This window comes from Theropithecus gelada, chromosome 7b, assembly GCF_003255815.1.
Source record: "Theropithecus gelada isolate Dixy chromosome 7b, Tgel_1.0, whole genome shotgun sequence".
Lineage (NCBI taxonomy): Eukaryota > Metazoa > Chordata > Mammalia > Primates > Cercopithecidae > Theropithecus > Theropithecus gelada.
The window spans coordinates 56,147,650-56,167,911 of NC_037675.1; the positions used below are offsets into that span (position 1 = coordinate 56,147,650).

Below are 20,262 nucleotides of genomic sequence, written 5' to 3' on the forward strand. Positions count from 1 at the left end.
AGAAATGAGACTTCAGGCAAGAAATTTTGCTCTGAGATTAGTTGTCTTGGACTGGGCGCAGTGGCTCAGCACTTTGAGCTGAGTGTAGTCTCAGCACTTTGGGAGGCCAAGGTGGGCGGATCACTTGAGGTCGGGAGTTCAAGACCAGCCTGACCAACATAGTGAAACCCTGTCTCTACTAAAAATGCAAAAATTAGCTGGGCGTGGTGGAGGGTGTCTTTAATCCATTACTCGGGAGGCTGAGGCAGGAGAATTGCTTGAACCAGGAGGTGAAGGTTGCAGTGAGCCAAGAGCATGCCACTGCACTCCAGCCTGGGCAGGAGACTCTTGTCTCCGGGGAAAAAAAAAAAAAAAAAAAGGAGAAAGAAAGATTAGTTGTCTCTGATTGGTTAAAGGTACTTGAAAGTTTAAAGGTACAAACTGAAACAGTCAGGGTGCTTCCTCTCTCTGGTTGGACTTGTTCAATATGCAAATGGAAATTCCTTTAAAATTTCCCAAATTGAGAGGCACGGAAGCCACTGTGTGGGTCTATAAGAGACTGTCATCTATGCAGACAGATGTCAAAGGCTGTTCTTCCCAAGCAATCAAGAACGCAGTTGAGGCCGGCAGCAGTGAAGCCAAAGAGAGACATAGACCAAAATCCACCTCCAGCCAAAAATGGTTGAGCAGCTGCTGGGAGACCAATGACCAGATGACCAATATGGACCAATAATTCTGTGGTCCCTGCTAAAACCAGAATGGTTTTAAACTGATTTTTATTTACTAGCTTTTCTTTTTTTTTTTTAATTCAGTTTATCCCCCTTGGTTAGAAGTAAAATGTCCTTGCAAAGAGAAAAATTTCCATAAACAATTTTATCAGTCTAGATAGAATGACTGTAAAAATTATCACTACATATATAATGGGAAACTTCACAGAAAAATGAATTAGAAAAAAAAATCTATTTGTTCAGTACATTTTTGAATGTGAAAGGATCCATGAAAAGGAGGAAGAATCAAAAATCCACATTCTAAAATCAGGGAAAATCAACAGCCTGAGAAGAAGTTGTACATACACATGCCCAGGCATTTCATCACAGGACTCCCTCCACACAGCCTTCCCAGTGCTCACCGGCAGGCAAACCACGTTTCTCTGGGCAGCACAGTCAGTTCCAGATTGAAAGGATTTCTCAAAAGGTCAGAGTTGTGGACATATTGCTCAAAACAAACAGGAGAATGTAGAAATAAGAGGAAAGATGGATAGGTGCATTAGGGCTGTGTAATGCAGGTGCCAGGAGTTACACTACCAGGACCGACGAGCATGTCATAGCTGCACTGCTAGGGAGGGAATAAAAGGAGCTGCTTAAATGCAAGACACAGTGTGTCTTTCTTCCCCATCCTTTGTCGGCCAGAGTCTGACATTCATACTCAGGATGTCATGAAAATGTAACTGATGAGGTCAGGGAGTGGGGGGAAGAAACCCAAGCACTCCTACTGTCCAACCCAATGGAATTCCCTATGGGTAGGCCCTCAAAGTGATGCCAATTACTGTGAGATTCTTGGTTTTCACTTCTGTAATAACCTTTCCACCTTAACCAAAATCTTGGCAGCCAAGGAATCCACCAAGCTGAAGCCAAAGGCAGCATGTTTTAAAATGGAATCCTTGCCCAAAAAGGACACACTCAGAAAAAAGCAATGAACTCTATTCTGTACCTGGGGAATGGCTCTAAGTTACAAAGCCAAGGAGAGCTATGTTCCAGTTAAAAGCCAGCCAGAACCAGATCAAGCTGGGCTGCCCAGGAGTATGGGTTTAGGGATGTGGAGAAGTGTTGTGGCAAAGAACAACTTCTTTTCCCTGTTTAGCTGGAGTTTGACCTCATTTGGACAGCCACAGACATTCCAGCAACAAACACGGGGCTTCTCCAAAACAAGTGACCAGATACATTTTAAGGAAAACAGAGGAGAGAGTGGGAAGAGAACGTATAAGATTCTTAAGAGACTTAAATCAACCTGTTGCAATGTGTGGATCTCATTTGTACCTTGATTCAAATAAACTACTAAAAATGACAAAATAGCAGGGGAAAATCTAGATATTTGAATTGACATTTTTAGTGTGATAATGGATGGTATTTGTTCATATATTTATTTACCTGATTCCACCTTATTTAGATAATCTGAAATATTTATGGATGAAATGATGCCTGGGATTTGCTTTGCAATAATCTGTTCAGATGGGTATAGAGGAAAACAAGATGGCGGCATTGAGTTGAGACTTCTTGAAGCTGGGTGATTAGTACACAGGGGTTCATGTGCTCCTCTCTCTACTGATGTGCGTGTTTTATTTTCTGTAACAAAAATCAAAATAAAAGAAGGCAAGGGCCTCTGGGAGGGTGGGCAGTCAGGTACTCACACTTCCCCTTGAACTCATCTCTTGAGACTTCCTCTTCTCTCCATCAGCAGGAGGACCCATGCCTGTGATGGAGAATCCAGGTGCTGTTTTGAGAGAAAGCCTTCTTGAAAACCTTTCATGTCTGCAACTACTCTTCCACTAAGTGAAAAGGAACTTGGCCAATCAATCTTCAGTGACAAAACTCAGGAGCAGCAACTTGGGCTTAGCTAAGCAGCTCATCATTTTATTGACACCTATGAATGGTGGTTCTAGGAGTGTTTTACGCCAGTAAGCACTCCTACTTTGATAAGATTTGCTACCCAATGGTCTACAGGGTCCTGCAAGGAGCAGCAGGCCCCAGTACTTGGACATGCTGGCCACTGGTGAGGGCAGGGGCCTCTGCCTATGGGTAGCGTGGAATGGGGAGCAGACCACCAGCAAGAAGGAAAGGAGGTTGTTGGGCATGGGACAGAAGAACGGCACAAAATCCTTTGCACTAACTGGAAGTTTTGCCCCGGGCAGGCTCTTCTTAGAAGAGGGAAGGAAACCCTCTTCCACTCCCTGCCCCAGCCTACTCTTCCTTCCCCAACAGCTCCCACATAGGAAGCAGTGCCAGTTCCCAGGGGGCTGAAGTTACCTACTGAGCATTAAGACAATAGGGACATGAGGGCAACTCAGATTCCTGACTCTTATCCCAGGCCTCCTCCTCCCATTACCTCAAGACAGTGAGGACGGTAAGACTTCAATCAAATACCAAGGAGAAACTGTCAGAACTTGGGGTTCCTTCATACAATAATTGAGATTAGTATTCAAATAGCTTGATGGCTGGGAGAAGCCCTTATGATGTCTTTGCTGAAACAGAATACAGCCAAAATAATCAAGTTATTTAAATATTTATAGTGGTGGTTGAAAAAGAAACAACTTTCACAAGAACAAAGTTACAATACTTTAATAATTTAAATAGGACCAACTTCAGGAACATACATACACATACATAAAATTAAACAATTTAATTTTGAACAGTGTATTGAAATACATCAAATTCTTAAAAAGCCCCCAAATGGACTCAAGATCATGGATATGAAAAGGTAATTTTGAAGTACTAGAGACTAGAGTAAAACAGACAAAGTCATTACTTCGCATTTACTAATAAGACAACAGTCTGTGGATACATTAGACCTTTATAAGAACACTTCTAGGAAATGTTAGAACAATGAGTCATTAAAAAGGAATATAAATAACCTCATAAAGATAAATGTATAGCTATCAATTTCTTTGGTCCTCGAAGTCACACTTGTTTTTACTTTAAAATACTAAACATGAGTGCTTAGAATTCTACCTATAAATGTCTACATATTAAGCAGGCTAATGTTTATACTGGGTTAGATTTAAAAAGGAACTCAAGCCAACCATCATTGTAGTTAAACTCCAGAAAGAAAAAGCTAGAAAACAGACAGAAGTAGAGAGGAATGGAAAAAAACACAAAACAAAAAACCCAATACCTCTGCCATCTTGCCCCATCATAACCCAAATAGCATCAAAGTGGCAGAGATGGGAGTAAAGTTAAAGCAAGCATCAAAGTTAATTACTTTTAGGGTAATGGGATGAATTTGAAGAGCACTATGTCAACCAAATAATAAACTTCATAGAATAACTGTGTTTGTGTTTCTGTGGAGGAGTTGTGGTTTTGTTTGTTTTAATTTGGCCCACACTGCCCCAATGGAGGAAATTCTAAGATAATCATTAATAAGGCAACAGCTTCCAGGATTAAAATACCTATACCACCTATACGGAGTTACAATGAGGACAGGACCCATGTAGACCACAAAGGAAACCGGGACCAGAAGCTTCCAGTGCATTTTCACAGACCGTTGGTACAATAACCTCTGGTTAGAACACTGGACACAGCTCGTAATGTCTTCCACCATCAGTTCAGTCTGCGCTCTTTCAGGTACGTGGAAGCTATGGTTTTGCAGACCTGAAAATGATGGGCACTCTCAAATGTTTCTGGAAATCCTTAGAAAAATATCTTATAAGATTTAAAAAAAAGAAGAAGAAACATTTTGAGGCATCTACATGGAACACACAAAGGAAACTCCCAATAAACCTATAAAGTTAAAACTGAGATGACTAGTTATTTGCAGTGTGCGTACCAAGTCTTATAAAATAATGGCTTTTTAAAAAAGGCAAAAGTATCTACACTCTAAATGATATTCTCATCAAGGCACAGAGAGTTAAATATCTAAATCCCTGTATGTTGACATGAGAATATACTCGTAAACAACACCAGGAACTAATTCCCTATTCTTGAATTTAAAAACAATAGAAGGTAGAAATGTGCCTTTTTAACTCACAGTAAAATCAAAAACATAGACATTCCACCACCTTCCCTTGGTGACTAACATTACAACTGCTAAAAATATATTTTTAAATGTCACTGGTGGTTTAATAAACATGACCAAATTGGAGTCTGTTGAACTTGAATTCACAGAGCAATACCGCATTAAATATTTTAGCACTTTCAGCACTATACCATTTTTATTGGAGGAAGAAAAAAAAAAACAGTATACTGGGCACAGTTCCCTCCCATTCCCAATGCTCCTATGCTTATGAGTCAAATTACTATACTATTTGAACAAAATACACGAATTCTTCTCCCTTCCCAGGCCCCTCTGGTTATCTGGCAGTAGTTTTGTGCACGTACTTACACTATTAGCAGTTCACTTTAATATTGCCACAAAAAGGTGGCAAGAAGAAAGTAGAGGGCTCAACCCTTTATTATATTTATTTAACTTTCTAGAAATCATTTTAAATATAATTAGTGACAAGGAAAAAGTTCACATGTGTAACAACTGAAAATGGAATGTACAAACAAGACCAGACAGACAGACAATGCTACCGGCAGTACAATCGGCAACCCCCACGCACACACACTGAAGCTCAGCTCCTAATGAGAGTCAGGAACTCTTCCCGAGTCTTTGGATCCTCCCGGAACACACCCAACATCGTGCTGGTCACAGTTTTGCTGTTCATTTTCTGTACACCTCGCATTACCATACACATGTGTCTACAAAATAAGGCAACACAGGTTGTTTAAAGGAGTAGACAGCTGCTGGTTTGGTTTTTAAAAGCAGGCCTAAAGATTAAATCTCAGTTCACGGTTACCAAGTATATCAAAATATCCCTTCTTACACAAATATTATCTATTAGGTTTGTGCAAAAGTAACTGTGGTTCTTGCCATTGAAAGTAACGGCAAAAACTGCAATTACCTTTGCAGCAACCTAATTTTTTTTTTCTTCAAGTTGTCTTGCAACTTTTATTCTTATCAGTAGTTGATCCTTAAAGCATCCAAAAAGGGGAAAAAATGGAATTTTCTTCTGGGGTGAAAGAAATATAAAAGGCATACAAAGATACTTAACTTCTAGATCAAAAGAAAGTCAGAATTCTCACTTGCTCTGCCTTTAGGACCAAGACAGCACTATGCAAGCCTAGGTGTTGAGATAAATGCTCAGGTATACTGGTGTTACCAGGCAGAATTCAGATAATGGTGACCAGGGATCCTGTCTGAGCAACCTGGTGACATTAGATACCAGACATAGAACAGAGTTCACACCATGTCACAGAACACATATGAACTCTGTCCACACAATGGCTGCAATTCTCTTAACTCATCCTAACTTAAAGAAATGTACCAATTCTTGGCTTTATTTTTGGCTTTTTTTTTTAAATGTGTGACAAAATATTAGAAAAACTCGGCTTGGAGCAACAGAGAGCTAAAGAAGAAATCAAGAGAAGACATAAAAACGGCTCCTGGGGCTGGGCGTGGTAGCTCACGCCTGTAATCTCAGTATTTTGGGAGGCTGAGGCGGACAGATCACCTGAGGTCAGGAGTTTGAGATCCCCAGCCTGGTCAACATGGTGAAATTCCATCTCTACTAAAAATACAAAAATTAACTGGGTGTGGTGGTGGGTACCCGTAATTCCAGCTATTTGGGAGGCTGAGGCAGGAGAATTGCTTGAACCTGGGAGGCAGAGGTTGCAGTGAGCCGAGATTGTGCCACTGCACTCCAGCCTGGGTGACAGAGCATGACCCTGTCTTGAACATTTAAAAAAAAATGGCGATTGAGCTGGGCGCAGTGGCTCTTGCCTGTAATCCTAGCACTTTGGGAGGCCGCAGAGGGTGGATCACGAGGTCAGGAGTTCGAGACCAGCCTGGCCGACATGGTGAAATCCCATCTCTACTAAATATACAAAAATTAGCCAGGCATGGTGACACGCACCCATGGTCCCAGCTACTCAGGAGGCTGAGGCAGGAGAATCGCTTGAACCCAGGAGGTGGAGGTTGCAGTGAGCCAAGATCACGCCATTGCACTTCAGCCTGGACAACAGAGCGAGACTCCATCTCAAAAAAAAAGGGCTATTCATCGTGTAAATCTCTACACCTGTGCTTATAACTCCCTATGCCTCCACAAGCCCCATCCTACCCTCAGAAAAATACTTCTTCCGTACTCTGTTCCTATATCAGTAACACAGTAAATGAAAAGTGGTAAAAGAGCTTTAGGCTCAGGGATGGAAATCTACAGTTATCATGTCAGTTGTGTGGCATCACCTGGTGCTACAAAATATGAGAAGCATTAAATAGCAAGATCACTTCTACTGCACCATTATGATGTTACTAAAGGCAGATGCAGACTTACGTTGCTTCAACCACTACCCCGACTCCAGCAGGCCGCAAGGCTTCTGTGATTGCTACAGCAATTTGTTTCGTAAGGCGCTCCTGAACTGTGGATGTGACAAGGAGCTCAGTTTGAGAGTCTGACACAAACAGCTGGAAGCTTTTTCTGTCTCTAGAACATTTGAAATCTTAGAGAGCAGACTTCTGTGAGATTTAAGAGCCAAGACACACCAGCTTTTACCAGTCTGCTTTGTCTGCTGACTGGGCCACAGAGAGGCCCGGATTCAACTCCCTCACCTGAAGTACAGGGCTAAAGAGATCTCAGAACCCCTTGAAGCCCTCCAGCATCACTAGGGGAAGGAATTAGAATAGTAATTATCTCATAGCTGTGCAGTAAGAACAACACAGTACTGGTTACCAAGCACCTCCATGGAGGTAAAGTAGTGCAGCAAATAAATAGCTTGCAACAGGGTTAACAAAGGGGCTGCAGTCCCATTATTGAGCTGTACTTAGAGCAATGTTGAAAACCAACAATTTAACCTAAATAATATAGTTCCTGTCCTGAATAAAATGACTTGTCTTTTAATTCATATAAGAGTATCCATTGCAGCACTGCATCTATTCGAAAACTGATGAAACCCCCCAATGTCTATCAGAGCAGGTATAGGTTATGCCAAGCCATGGCATATACAGAATTCTAGACAGCCACCAGAATGAATGATAGTTACATGGATGTGGTAAAATTGTTTAAGATTTGTTAAATGAAAAAAAGCAGGGCAAAAAGCAAGGCTGATTATATATAAAATGAGCCCATTTTTGTTTAAACATAATCCAAATAAATTGATTTGAAAACATAGGTATATGCATGAAAATGTGAAGGAATGTGCAAATACAACAGTGATTTCTTCTGGAGGCTTGAAACAGACTTTTTATAGTCCTATGAGGTTTTACATTTTTATAAGTCATACTTACTACACTTGTAATAAAACAAAAAATACTTTTTGTGTAGGAAAAATGTTTTCTGTAGCCAGGCACAGTGGCTCACTCCTGTAATCCTAGCACTTTGGGAGGCTGAGGTGGGTGGATCACCTGAGGTTGGAAGTTCGAGACCAGCCTGACCAATATGGTGAAACCCCGTCTATACTAGAAATACAAAAATTAGCCAGGCATGGTGGTGCACTCTTGTAATCCCAGCTACTTAGGAGGCTGAGGCTGCAGTGAGCTAAGATTGCACCACTACATTCCAACCTGGGTGATAGAGAAAGACTTTGTCTCAAAAAAAAAAAAAGAAAAGAAAAAGTAAAATGTTTTCTGTTAGTAAAGATTTTTAAAGCTTACCTTGTAGTCTTCTACTATAGATTTCTACAATCCTAGAAAAGAAAGAATTGTTTTAGTTAATCATAAATCATTTGAAGCAAAATTGATAAGGCTTCCTCATAAAACAAAAAGGACACTGTTGAAGCAACAGTGGGCTGCAGGAGGGGATAAAGCTTATGGGAAGATGACAGAAAGATACAAGTAACACAGGGAGATGTAGTCTAAAGTCAACTTGATTGGATGGAAGGATGCAAAGTATTGTCCCTGGGTATGTCTGTGAGGGTGTTGCCAAAGGAGATTAACATTTGAGTCAGTGGGCTGGGAAAGGCAGACCCACACTTAATCTGGGTGGACACAATCTAATCAGCTGCCAGCGAATATAAAGCAGGCAGAAATACATGAAAAGGCAAGAGTGGCCTGGCCTCCCAGCCTACATCTTTTTCCAGTGCTGGATGCTTCCTGCCCTCAAACATCGGACTCCAACTTCTTCAGTTTTGACACTTGGACTGGCTCTCCTTGCTCCTCAAGCTTGCAGATAGCCTATTGTGGGACCCTGTGATCATGTAAGTTAATATATAATAAACTCCCCTTGAGAGAGATATATATATATCCTATTAGTTCTGTCCCTCTAGGGAACCCTGACTAATACAAAAGACCACCAACCACTACAGAGTGGTGCTTCCTGAAGTCCCCAGAAAGAGAATTAATGAGTCTCCAAGTGTGACATTCACTTAGGAAAAACACAGAGATAAGTAACAAAATTTTAAAGCTCCAAATCATCAATTTTAGGTCATGTCTCAAGTGCTCTGATTAATCATATTGTTTTATCAGAGCTTAAAATTCAAGTTAAAAATAAAAAGACTTGTTAATTAATAGCACACCATGGTCAACTACTATACCAACTAAACCTATTGGGGGGCAGATTAGAACTGATTAGACTTCTTCAGACACCTCTTCATAAGACAGGTTTATCTAAGCATTTAGTATGATTAACCCGCAAGAAATAAAAGCCTCCTGATCTTAGCTTATAGCACAATCTGTCAAGTGATAAATTTTCCTTTTTTTTGAGACAGAGTCTTGCTCTTGTCGTCTAGGCTGGAGTGCACTGGCACGATCTCGGCTCACTGCAACCTCCTCCTCCTGGGTTCAAGCAGTTCTCCTGCCTCAGCCTCCTGAGTAGCTGGGAGTAGCCTCCTGAGTAGCTGAGTAGTGGGACAGGTGCCCACCATCACACTCGGCTAATTTTTGTATTTTTAGTAAAGATGGGGTTTCACCATTTTGGCCAGGCTGGTCTTGAACTACTGACCTCAGGTGATCTGCCCGCCTCGGCTTCCCAAAGTGCTGAGATTACAGGCATGAGCCATTGTGCCCGGCCTATTTTTTAATACATAGTAAATCCCTGCTTAAAGTCAACAGGTTCTTGGAATCTATGACTTTACTAAAACACTGAGAACAAAACCAATTTTACCGGAGGCTAATTGATATCATAAGAGTTAAGCTCCTACAGCATACTTCTGGTCACAAAAATGTCAACAAACTTCTAAATAAACACAAAAACACTTCTAATATTAAACACTAAAATAAATGTGAGTGATACATACATTTAAGAAAGATTAATGAAAAGATATTGATTTCCCCAATTATTCCAGTTCAAGGTCTCAAGTGGCTGGAGCTTCTCCTAGCAGTTCAGGGTGCAAGGCAGGAACTGACCCTGGACAGGACACCATCCCATTGCAGGGCACACACATCCACCCACTCTCACTCAGCCTGGGACCACACAGATACGCCAAATCACCTAACGTGTGCATCTTTGGGATGTGGGAGGAAACTGAAGCACCTGGAGAAAACCCACAGATGTGGGAGAAAACATGAAAACTCCACACAGACAGTGGGTCCCAGCTAGGAATTTTTTTTCTCAATCATAATGAAATGACATTGAATGAAACAACATTATTCCAGGACTGCTATATGCCAATTTGCCTAAGTCATTTCGCTTCAAGTTGCAGTCTCCAAGAACCCATCGACGACGTAAAGTGAGGACTTACTATACTTGTTTTATATCCTATCTCTGATACCTCTGCTATCTGCCCTCTTCCATCGTGTTCGTCCGACTCGACTCATGGTGGCTTGTTCATGCTTCTTGGAACTTCATCTTTGGGTATCCTTTGAAGCCTGGATAAAAGTGCATCAGAGAACATGCACTAGCTTCTGCTAGCTGCCTACAGGGATACCTCTATGGAGTCGTTTTATTTATTTATTTATTTATTTATTTATTTATTTTTGAGACAGAGTTTTTGCTGTTGCCCAGGCTGGAGTGCAACGGTGTGATCTCGGCTCACTGCAACCTCTACCGACCGGGTTCAAGCAATTCTCCTGCCTCAGCCTCCTGAGTAGCTGGGACTACAGGCGTGTGCCACCACGCCCAGCTAATTTTTGTATTTTTAGTAGAGGTGGGGTTTCACTATGCTGGTCAGGCTGGTCTCGAACTCCTGATCTCAGGTGATCCACCCGCCTTGGCCTCCCAAAGTGCTGGGATTATAGGCGTGATCCACCGCGCCTGGCCTTATGGGGTCGTTTGAAACTAAATTATTCCATTTGATTTTTTGAAGGCCACACAGGCAGTACAAATTCTGATCCCAAACTTTATGAATGTGTCTATTAGTTCTTTTTTCTTTTTCCTGCTCTTCCTAGAATAATGCTAATAGGTAAGTATCATCCTCGATCTGGGATGGGAATAGGGAGGACAGAATCCAGACTTTGGCTTTAGTGCTAATTCCAGTGGATTATCACTAGAATTGCCTCATGCTTCCCCCAAACTGTAAAATGTACATATGCATTATATCTTGATATGCTGTACCAAGAGGGACATTATTACAATCTAGTTCACCACACTCAGGATCAGTAGTTGTCAATTTTAATCTAAACCATTCTTACATTCTTGGACTAAACATCCCTGGGTAATGCTGAAAACAGTACTTCCATACTAGGCTGACATTTTAGGATTCTTACAACTACATTCATCAGTGAGATTTGCCTATCATTTTTTTTTAACGCTATGCTTATCAGGCTTTGTTATCAAGAATAGGCAGCTTCATCAAATTAATTGACACTTCACAGGTTTTTCTATGCTCTTGAATTATTTATACACATGCAAAATTAGTGGTTACTTGAAAGCTTGAAAAAATACTTATAAAACTGACTAGGTACAGGCACTTTCCCCCAAAACATTAATTTGATCTTTTCTAATGGTTATTAATGTATGCAGGCTTTCAAACTCTTGGTCCATTCCTTTCTCTCCCCATCTTTTTAAAAAACTTACTCATCAAGATGTAAAGATTTATAAAGCATATTTTTAGTTACATATCCTCTCCTTCCTAGATATCAGACTCCCCAGCAACCTATGATACAAGATTTTCAACTTGTAGATTTGTGATTTCTATTCTTTGGGGTTTTTCTAAATTATTCTAAATAAGGAGTTTAAACTTGATCTGAAAAGCTGTGGCGAACCACCAAAGGAGCAGCACAATCCAATCCACACTTTAGAAAGAACACCCCAGCAGCTCATGAGGGCGGACTGAAGGACCCTCAGAGATGAGAGGCAGGGAGGAGGCAGGAGCTTAACACTCCCTCCAGGCGGAAGATAAGAAAGGCCCAGCAAAGACCCACAGCAGGGAGGGCAGGAAGGAAGGAAGTGGGGGTGCTGCGGCCGCCAGGCAGTGAGCACACACAGCAGTAGATGGGTTCTGCCTCACTCCTCACCCCAAAATACATTTAATGCGGCCATACAAGTACCAAAAAAAAAAAAAAAAAAAGTTTGTGACTACAGTAAAGTTTTAAACTTCTTTATGGAAATACAATACTAGAAAGCAAAATCAAAAGACAAATGACAAGCTGGCAAGCATTGTCTGTAGCACCTGACTTGATTGCTTTAACATTCAGAGCTTGTCCAAACCAAGAATAAAAAGACAAGTAACTCAGTGGAAAAATTAACACTGGAGCTAAGAACAGGAAATGTCTGAATAGATTCAACCTTGCTCTATTAAGGAAATGCAAACTAAAATAGATACTATGTTTTACTTATCAGTTTGGCAAAGATTTAAAAGTGTGATGAAACTTAGTGTTGGCCAAAGTGTGGAGAAACATACACCACACTTTGCCTATGTATCAATTTATTAGAGTATAAACTGGCAGGGTCTCTTTGGAGAGCAATTTCATAATATCAAAAATTCGGCTACCCTTAACCCATCAAGTTCCATACTAGTAATTTATACTTCGGATAGATTCAAAGCACACAAAGATAATAAAATTTGTTCACCAGGGTACTTTTTTACTTTTTGGCAAGTCTCAAACTGCAAACTGTACTTATCTATAGCAAACACTGGTTAAATGAATTATATTAATCAAAGAAATATTAGGTAGCTATGAAAAGAACCTTGGACTTTTGGGACTAAAAGATATCCAAGGAACTTTGAGGTATTTTAAATTTTTAAAAAGCTAGCCAGGGCTGGGCGCAGTGGCTCACTCCTGTAATCCTGGCACTTTGGGAGGCTGGGGCGAGCAGATCACCAGAGGTTAGGAGTTCAAGACCAGTCTTGCCAACATATTGAAACTCCATCTCTACTAAAAATACAAAAATTAGCCGGGCGTGGTGGCACGTGCCTGTAATCCCAGCTACTCAGGAGGCTGAGGCAGGAGAATCGCTTGAATCCAGGATGTGGAGGCTGCAGTGAGCCCAGATAGTGCCACTGCACTCCAGCCTGGGCAACAGAAAAAAACCCTGTCTCTAAAAAAAAAAAAAAAAAATACCTGGCTGGGTGCAGTGATTCATGCCTGTAATCTCAGCACTTTGGGAGGCCGAGGTGGGCTGATCACTTGAGGCCAGGAGTTCAAGGCCAGCCTGGCTAACATGGCAAAACCCTGTCTCTACTGAAAATACAAAAATTAGCCAGGCATGGTGGTGCACATCAGTAATCCTAGCTACTGGGGAGGCTGAGGCAGGAGAATCACTTGAACTCAGGAGGCAGAGGTTGCAGTGAGATCACACCACTTCACTCGAGCCTAGCCAACAGACAGAGACTCCATCTCAAAAAAAAAATTAAATTTAAATTTAAAAAAACAAGTTGTAGTACAGAATATAAGATATGATCTTATGTTTGTGTTTGCATAAATTTTTTCCAGAAGGATAGTGAAAGAAGTCTCTAGTTCTAACTCTGGGGAATGAAAATAGGTAAAAAAAGGTTTTACTTTATTTACTCATTTGTATTTAAATGCTATGTTGTTTTTATAATCAAAAAAGAAAAAAGAAAAAAAAAGACTGCTCCCTCTGTAATCTAATACCCACCTCACCTTTTCCCCTTGTCTACCTCTTACTTCCATCAGTCAATCTGGTTCCCATCTACTGGAACAGGCCTCGCTCCTACCCTCTGACTGGTCTTTGCTCATGCATTAACTATACCTAGAGAAACCTCTCCCCCATTTAGAATTCTGCTCATCCCTCCACCTCTAGGTCTATTCACCTGCCAGGCCACAGCCATCGTGGCTCCTCTGAACCTGGAGCTACAGTAGGCATTTCCATGGCACCTGCAGTCTTGCCCTGTGCACTCTCCTTGAGGGTGGCTGCCATGTCCTGCTTCTTTCGCCTCCACAGTAGCTGGCACAGTGCCCACCAACAGGTCAGCCATGGCTACGGAAGGTACTACAACTCTAAATTCAAGATTTCGTACATTCATTCATTTATTTATTTATTTATTTATTTATTTATTTATTTATTTTTGGTGACACAGAGTCTTGCTCTGTCATGAGACTGGAGTGCAGTGGTAAAATCTCGGCTCACTGCAACCTCCACCTCCCAGGCTCAAGCGATTCTCCCGTCTCAAGCCTCCCAAGTAGCTGGGATTACAGGCGCATGATACCATGCCCTGCTAATTTTGGTATTTTTAGTAGAGACAGGGTTTCACCGTGTTGGCCAGGCTGGTCTCAAACTCTTGACCTCAAGTGATCCGCCCACCTCGGCCTCCCAAAGTGCTGGGATTACGGGCATGAGCCACCTCGTCCAGCCAAGGCTCAGTTATTTCTAAGGGAAGAAAATGAATACATGTTCAATGACTTCAGCAACAAAAGAAAGTTCTATTCAAACTAAGTTTATTCTAGAATTGTACTAGAGTTGAGCCAGATCAACTCACTTCTGGCATTTTCTTGTTACTTAAGGCTTTACTGCTTGATATTTGACTTCACTGGCACTGAAAGGTCATTCATTTAAAGGCAAGCATATAACAAACTTCACATACAAGATTAAAATGAGCAGTGAAGTTTTGCTAAGACATTCAGCTTTTATTCCCCTTCATTCCCTAAATATTCTTACTTCTTGTTTCTTAAAAAGAATAAGCAGTTGGATAAAATCTTAATCTTCTTTTCTGTTTAATAGACTCTTTTTTGCAAAATATCTGAAAGCAACATACACTTGGTTCTTCGGCTTAGTGTTCCATTTTACTCTTAAATTTTAATCCTATTAGTCTAAGGACAAATTCCCATGCTAATAATCAACTCCTTTGTATTGCTTCATAAAAGCTTAATTATTTGAGATCTTTTCCTCCCACTTGGAAAGGAAATAACTAAGATTATTTCCTTCTACCACCAGGTTGCCATTTATTGTATGATCTCACTGAATCACTCTTGAGTCTGTTTCCCATAAAGTGTTAATCATGATCAACAGGTGGTTTTTCAGAGAAGGCTGTTACATCAAGACCAAGGCCTAATGTGATCTGCCCAGCTTTTTTACACTATGAAACTATCCATTACACCTTTCACATATGGACAGTCTGTTATAGGCATCAGCAGTGCCGGAATTTCTATATGGGCAAGGTATAAGGTTGGCAATCTTGCTGACAGGGAGGGCGGGCCCCAGGGGACTGGGCCTACAGTTATGTTTGCACAGTAAGCATGCTGATTTTACTTAGACTGTATTTATAAAATGGTAAGAATAACCGATTTTAGTAAAGATACTTTTACTCACAGTTGACATGAAATTGGCTTAATACATTATTAGTTGAGAGTAAGTTACTGGGAAGGGAGTTGTTAATAAAAAGTACAGTAAGACTAATTACTCCCAATCACTACCAATATACTTTTTCTCAGCAACTTTTCAGCACTGCCACCAGGGACGGATTACATGCAAGCAGCCAGAATGTTTCTGGATTTGTGCTAAGAGCCTTATTCCAGCGAAGCAATTACAGCTATGATATAATATCCTTTCATGGTGCCAAGCAGCCCTGTCTAATAGCAAAATAGCTGAGCAAGAATGAGGTCAGAAACTGAGGAAGTTAAATTTGTCTCTTCTACCCACTTTCTTATTGATCCCCAAAGGAAATGAATGAGAAAGTGAAAATGAAAACAAAGAAAAAGGAACAACTGTAGAGGGTAGGTGTCAGATTGCTGGGGTAGTTTTTACAGATTCCAGCACAGAATTGAGAAATATCAGGACCACCATTTCACAACTGTTAAATCCCAGGGCCTGCGTAAAGAAACAGGAACACATCAGAGCCACAGCACAGTCAGCTGGTCACAGAGACTCATTTATTCCTCTTCTTTTATTTTTATTTTTCTGAGATAGGGTCTCACTCCATCGCCCAGGCTGGAGTGCAGTGGCGCAATCTCGGCTCACTGCAACCTCTGCCTCCCAGGTTCAAGCAATTCTCCTGTCTCAGCCTCCCAAGTAGCTGGGATTACACATGTGCACCACCACGCCCAGCTAATTTTTGTATTTTTAGTAGAGATGGGGTTTCACTATGTTGGTGAGGCTGGTCTCAAACTCCTGACCTCAAGTGATCTGCCCGCCTCGGCCTCCCAAAGTGCCGGGATTACAGGTGTGAGCCACTGCACCCACCTGACACTCATTTATTTCGATTATGATATGGTCACTATACCTCAAGTTATTCAAACTTAGCTTGATTGTTTTTGAAAAACAGAGTAGGAACACTTTACCCCACCCTTCAGCTTATTCTTAACTTTCTCTCTCTCTCTCTCTCTCTCTCTCTCTCTCCCCACACAGACACACCTCCCAGTATTTCCTCCATCACCCAAAATTCAGTAACTTTATACAAAGAAGTAACAAGGATATTTAAGGGCAATAAAATATTGGTGGCTGGGGCCTACCGAGATATCTGAACACAAACCCCCATGTTGACTTCCAGTTAAACACAGATGAATGTGTATGTACATCACCTCTCCTAAAACCCAAATAAAAAAGGCAGTAAGGGAATTTTTTAAGGCATGAACCCACAGGATAAGGAACAGAAAAGATTGTAGCAGGAAAGAGAGAAATGAGAGCTGGGAGAGTGAACACTGTATCAGAACAAAACTGCGCAAAGCCAAGGCAGGCAGTCTTGTGTTTGCAGAAACAAAGAACCTAGACGTGAACGGACTGGCCTGCAGGACCCCTGAAATATGCCTGGAGGCATTCAGTGCAGAGCAAGGCAGGGTTGAGGCTGGGGATCCCACAGGGAAGTTTCATTACAAGTCTGAAAGCAGTGTTGTATGAAAGGGAAGAAGTTGAGCACTCCCCTTGACAAGGATAGAAGAGTCCTCAAGCCTGACAAGTCTGACAGCAGGGCACTGCAGCTAGACCCCTGACCAGCTTCTCCCCCAGCCCCTCACTGTTAGCTAAACCCCTCTTAAAGGATGGTGCTGGACTGAAGGTAAGTTCAGGACCTCTCCAGTCAGAGAAGGCTCTGCAGAGAAAGAGGTGAACTGAGACTTCCAGGATGTATGTATCTGTGGAAGAAAGGGTGGGAAGTGGAAGAGGGAGCAGGCAATAGGGGACGAGAAGGAAGGGGCATCTGTGTTTCAGGCCCTCCGAGTCTGTGCCTCTGCAACTATAAACTTTAAGTTGCAATGTGACTTCCAAGTTAGATCCATACAGGTAAAGAGAGAAAGCCTGATGAGATAGATTCTCAGCAGGTGAGGGCAGGTCCTATAAACCTGTATTCTTATTCATTGCACAGTCACACTTACCTTGCAAGTTTGCTGAGGCCAAGGACTTGCTTGTTAGGAAGATAACCAATATGGACCTTCAGAGAAGAGACGGAAATCATGAGCTGAGTGAAAATACAGTGCCTTCTTTGTGACAGAATAAGGAAATACAAAAAGAATATAGCATACTTATATGTAATTTATCACAACAATGTATTACCTTGAAAACATCTGGAACGGTTAAGACTTAGAAAATGAAACATTTACACACGTATTTTTAAAATTACATAAATGCAGTAAAAGAAAAATGTGTAAGTATGAGTCTATTAATCAAATAACAAACTTGAAGTACAGTTGTCCGTCGATAAATGCAGGAGATTGCTTCCAGGACCCCCGTGTATACCCAAATCCTACATACTAAAGTCCCTAAGTTGGCCCTGCAGAACCTGCATATATAAAAAGTCGTCTCTCCATCTATACAGGTTTTGTATCCTGCAAATACTGTACAATTTTTGATCACTGTTTGGTTGAAAAAAAAGCCATGTCTAAGTGGACCCATGCAGTTCAAATTCATGTTGTTCAAGAGTCAACTGCACAGCCCTGACACTTACCTGTGAAGTTGAACTCTTGACACAAATCTGAAAGTTTCTTTACGGAGGAGAAACATTCTCAAGAAAAGGCAAATGATCTCATAGCAACATTAAAATGTATACAGGAAAGCCTCCTTTAAATGGCAAAAACTGTAAGCGTAAGTATTGCCATTCCACACATCACAGCAGCCTTAAGATCCCACCGCAAAGCCCTGCAGCACAGAAGGTCTCCATGCCCTTTTGTGCTTGGCTTCCTGGTTTCTAAGCTGCTAGAGAGCACCATCCTCCTTTTTTTTTTTTTTAGAGACGGAGTCTCGCTCTGTTGCCCATGCTGGAGTGCAGTGGCCCAATCTCGGCTCACTGCAAGCTCCACCTCCCGGGTTCACGCCATTCTCCTGCCTCAGCCTCCCGAGTAGCTGGGACTACAGGCGCCTACCACCACGCCCAGCTAATTTTTTGTATTTTTAGTAGAGGGGGGGTTTCATCATGTTAGCCAGGATGGTCTCGATCTCCTGACCTCCTGATCCGCCCACCTCGGACTCCCAAAGTGTTGGGATTATAGGTGTGAGCCACCACGCCTGGCCCCATCTTCTTAACAGGAGAAAAAGGGCACTGCTACCACCATAGCTTGGCAAGAACCTGTACCCTAAGAACCAAGTTTTATAGAACCCGGTATACAGCCAGGCCATTTCTGTCACCTTAAATGGCACCAATTAATATAAACATTACCTCTTTTTGAGCCAAATACTACGTACGAAAAATATTACTTTCCTGAAAAGACTAATAGAGTAAATGGTCACTTGTAGGCAATTAATTAACCAAATATAAAATTAGAGACTCAACAGCATCATGGTTTGCCAACAGTTTCATTGTTCACTTACTATTTACATAACTGATCTAGTAGTACTTAGTGATTTTTTCCCCATCCATTAGCACTATGCTTTAGGAATTTGAGAAGTCCACCTCACTGCCTTCCTGGTTGGCAGGAGGAAAAAAGTAAAATAGCACCTAAACATTAAGTATTTCAAAGAAAAATTAGAGAGTTAAAACTTTCCCATGAACCAACTTCTTCTATACTGTCTGAAATTTTTTCCTTTCTATGCAGACACAGAATTTGTTTATTGTTTATACTATTTTTGGTCTTAAGATCCTAGGTCATTTAAATGTCCATTTCACAAAATCACTAAATAGGCCAGGAGTGGTGGCTCACGCCTGTAATCCCAACACTTTGGGAGGCCAAGGCAGGTGAACTGCCTGAGGTCAGGAGTTCAAGACCAGCCTGGCCAACATGGTGAGACCCCATCTCTACTAAAAATACAAAAATTAGTCAGGTATGGTGGTGGGTGCCTGTAATCCCAGTTATTCGGGAGGCTGAAGCAGGAGAATTGCCTGAACCCGAGAGGCAAGGGTTGCAGTGAGCCAAGATCGCACCATTGCACTCCAGCCTGGGCAACAAGAGCAAAACTGTCTTGAAAAAAAAAATCACTAAATAATATATTTTTTAAACAAAGGTAGCAAAAACACAAACAATGAGGAAGTAGTAGCAGAAAGTAGCAGGAAAAAATGGTGGCAGGCTGAGTATAGAATCAGTGCCTTGGATCTGGCTGCAGACAAGCCACTAACTATCTCTATCCTCTTGAACAAGCCATAGGCTTTCTGTGTCTAATTTGCTCACCAATAGATTCCCTTTCAAAGATTCCTTCATTATTAATTGCAGGATTACCAGATACGGTATGGCTCCTGATGTGATGTATCTGGGTTTTCTGATTGTTTTCTCTTCTTTTCTTTTTAGAGACAAGGTCTTGTTCTGTCACCCAGGTTGGGGTACAGTGGCATGATCGTAGCTCACTGTAACCTCAAACTCCTGAGCTCAAGCAATCTTCCTGCCTCAGACTCCCAAAAAGTAGCTAGGACTACAAGTATGCACCACCACGCCCAGTTAATTTAAAAAAAAAAAAAATTCTTTTGTAGTAGAGAGAGTCTCACTATGTTGCCCATGCTGGTTTTGAACTATTGACCTGAAGCTATCCTCCCACCTTGACTTCCCAAGTCACTGGGATTACAGGCATGAGCCACCTCACTTGGCCCTGCTATGACATAATATGAAGTCTTCAGCACCCTTATGAAGTACTACTTTTCTTTTTTTTTTTTTTTTTTTTTTTGAGACAGGGTTTCACTCTCTTGCCAGGCTGGAGTGCAGTGGTGTGATCTCGGCTCACTGCAGCCTTGACCTCCTGGGTTCAAGCAATTCTCCAACCTCACCCTCCTGAGTAGCTGAGACCACAGTTGCATGCCACCATGCTAGCTACTTTTTGCTTGTTTTTTTGTTTGTTTGGTTTGTTTTTTT

The 20,262-nt window shown here is 41.5% G+C and overlaps 1 protein-coding gene and 1 pseudogene across 4 annotated transcripts in view; one reads left to right on the top strand and one right to left on the bottom strand.

The window, feature by feature from the left end:
- Window positions 1-3,287: 3,287 nt before the first annotated feature.
- The window catches only part of GCH1 (GTP cyclohydrolase 1), a 52,972-nt gene continuing 35,997 nt past the window's right edge, over window positions 3,288-20,262 (bottom strand). Inside the window, exons 3-7 of one of the 4 annotated variants that reach the window (XM_025392961.1) lie at window positions 17,368-17,423; window positions 8,380-8,411; window positions 7,064-7,148; window positions 5,074-5,161; window positions 3,288-4,343 (exon numbers count right to left, since the gene is read on the bottom strand). In XM_025392961.1, coding sequence (XP_025248746.1) covers window positions 5,086-5,161; window positions 7,064-7,148; window positions 8,380-8,411; window positions 17,368-17,423 — 249 coding nt within the window. In that variant the 3' untranslated portion in view covers window positions 3,288-4,343; window positions 5,074-5,085. Of the gene's footprint in view, window positions 5,433-7,063; window positions 7,149-8,379; window positions 8,412-17,367; window positions 17,424-20,262 lie in introns of all 4 variants that reach the window. The other 3 variants (XM_025392960.1, XM_025392962.1, XM_025392959.1) reach the window with 3 other exon arrangements.
- Window positions 16,884-16,995, top strand: LOC112629611 (annotated as a pseudogene).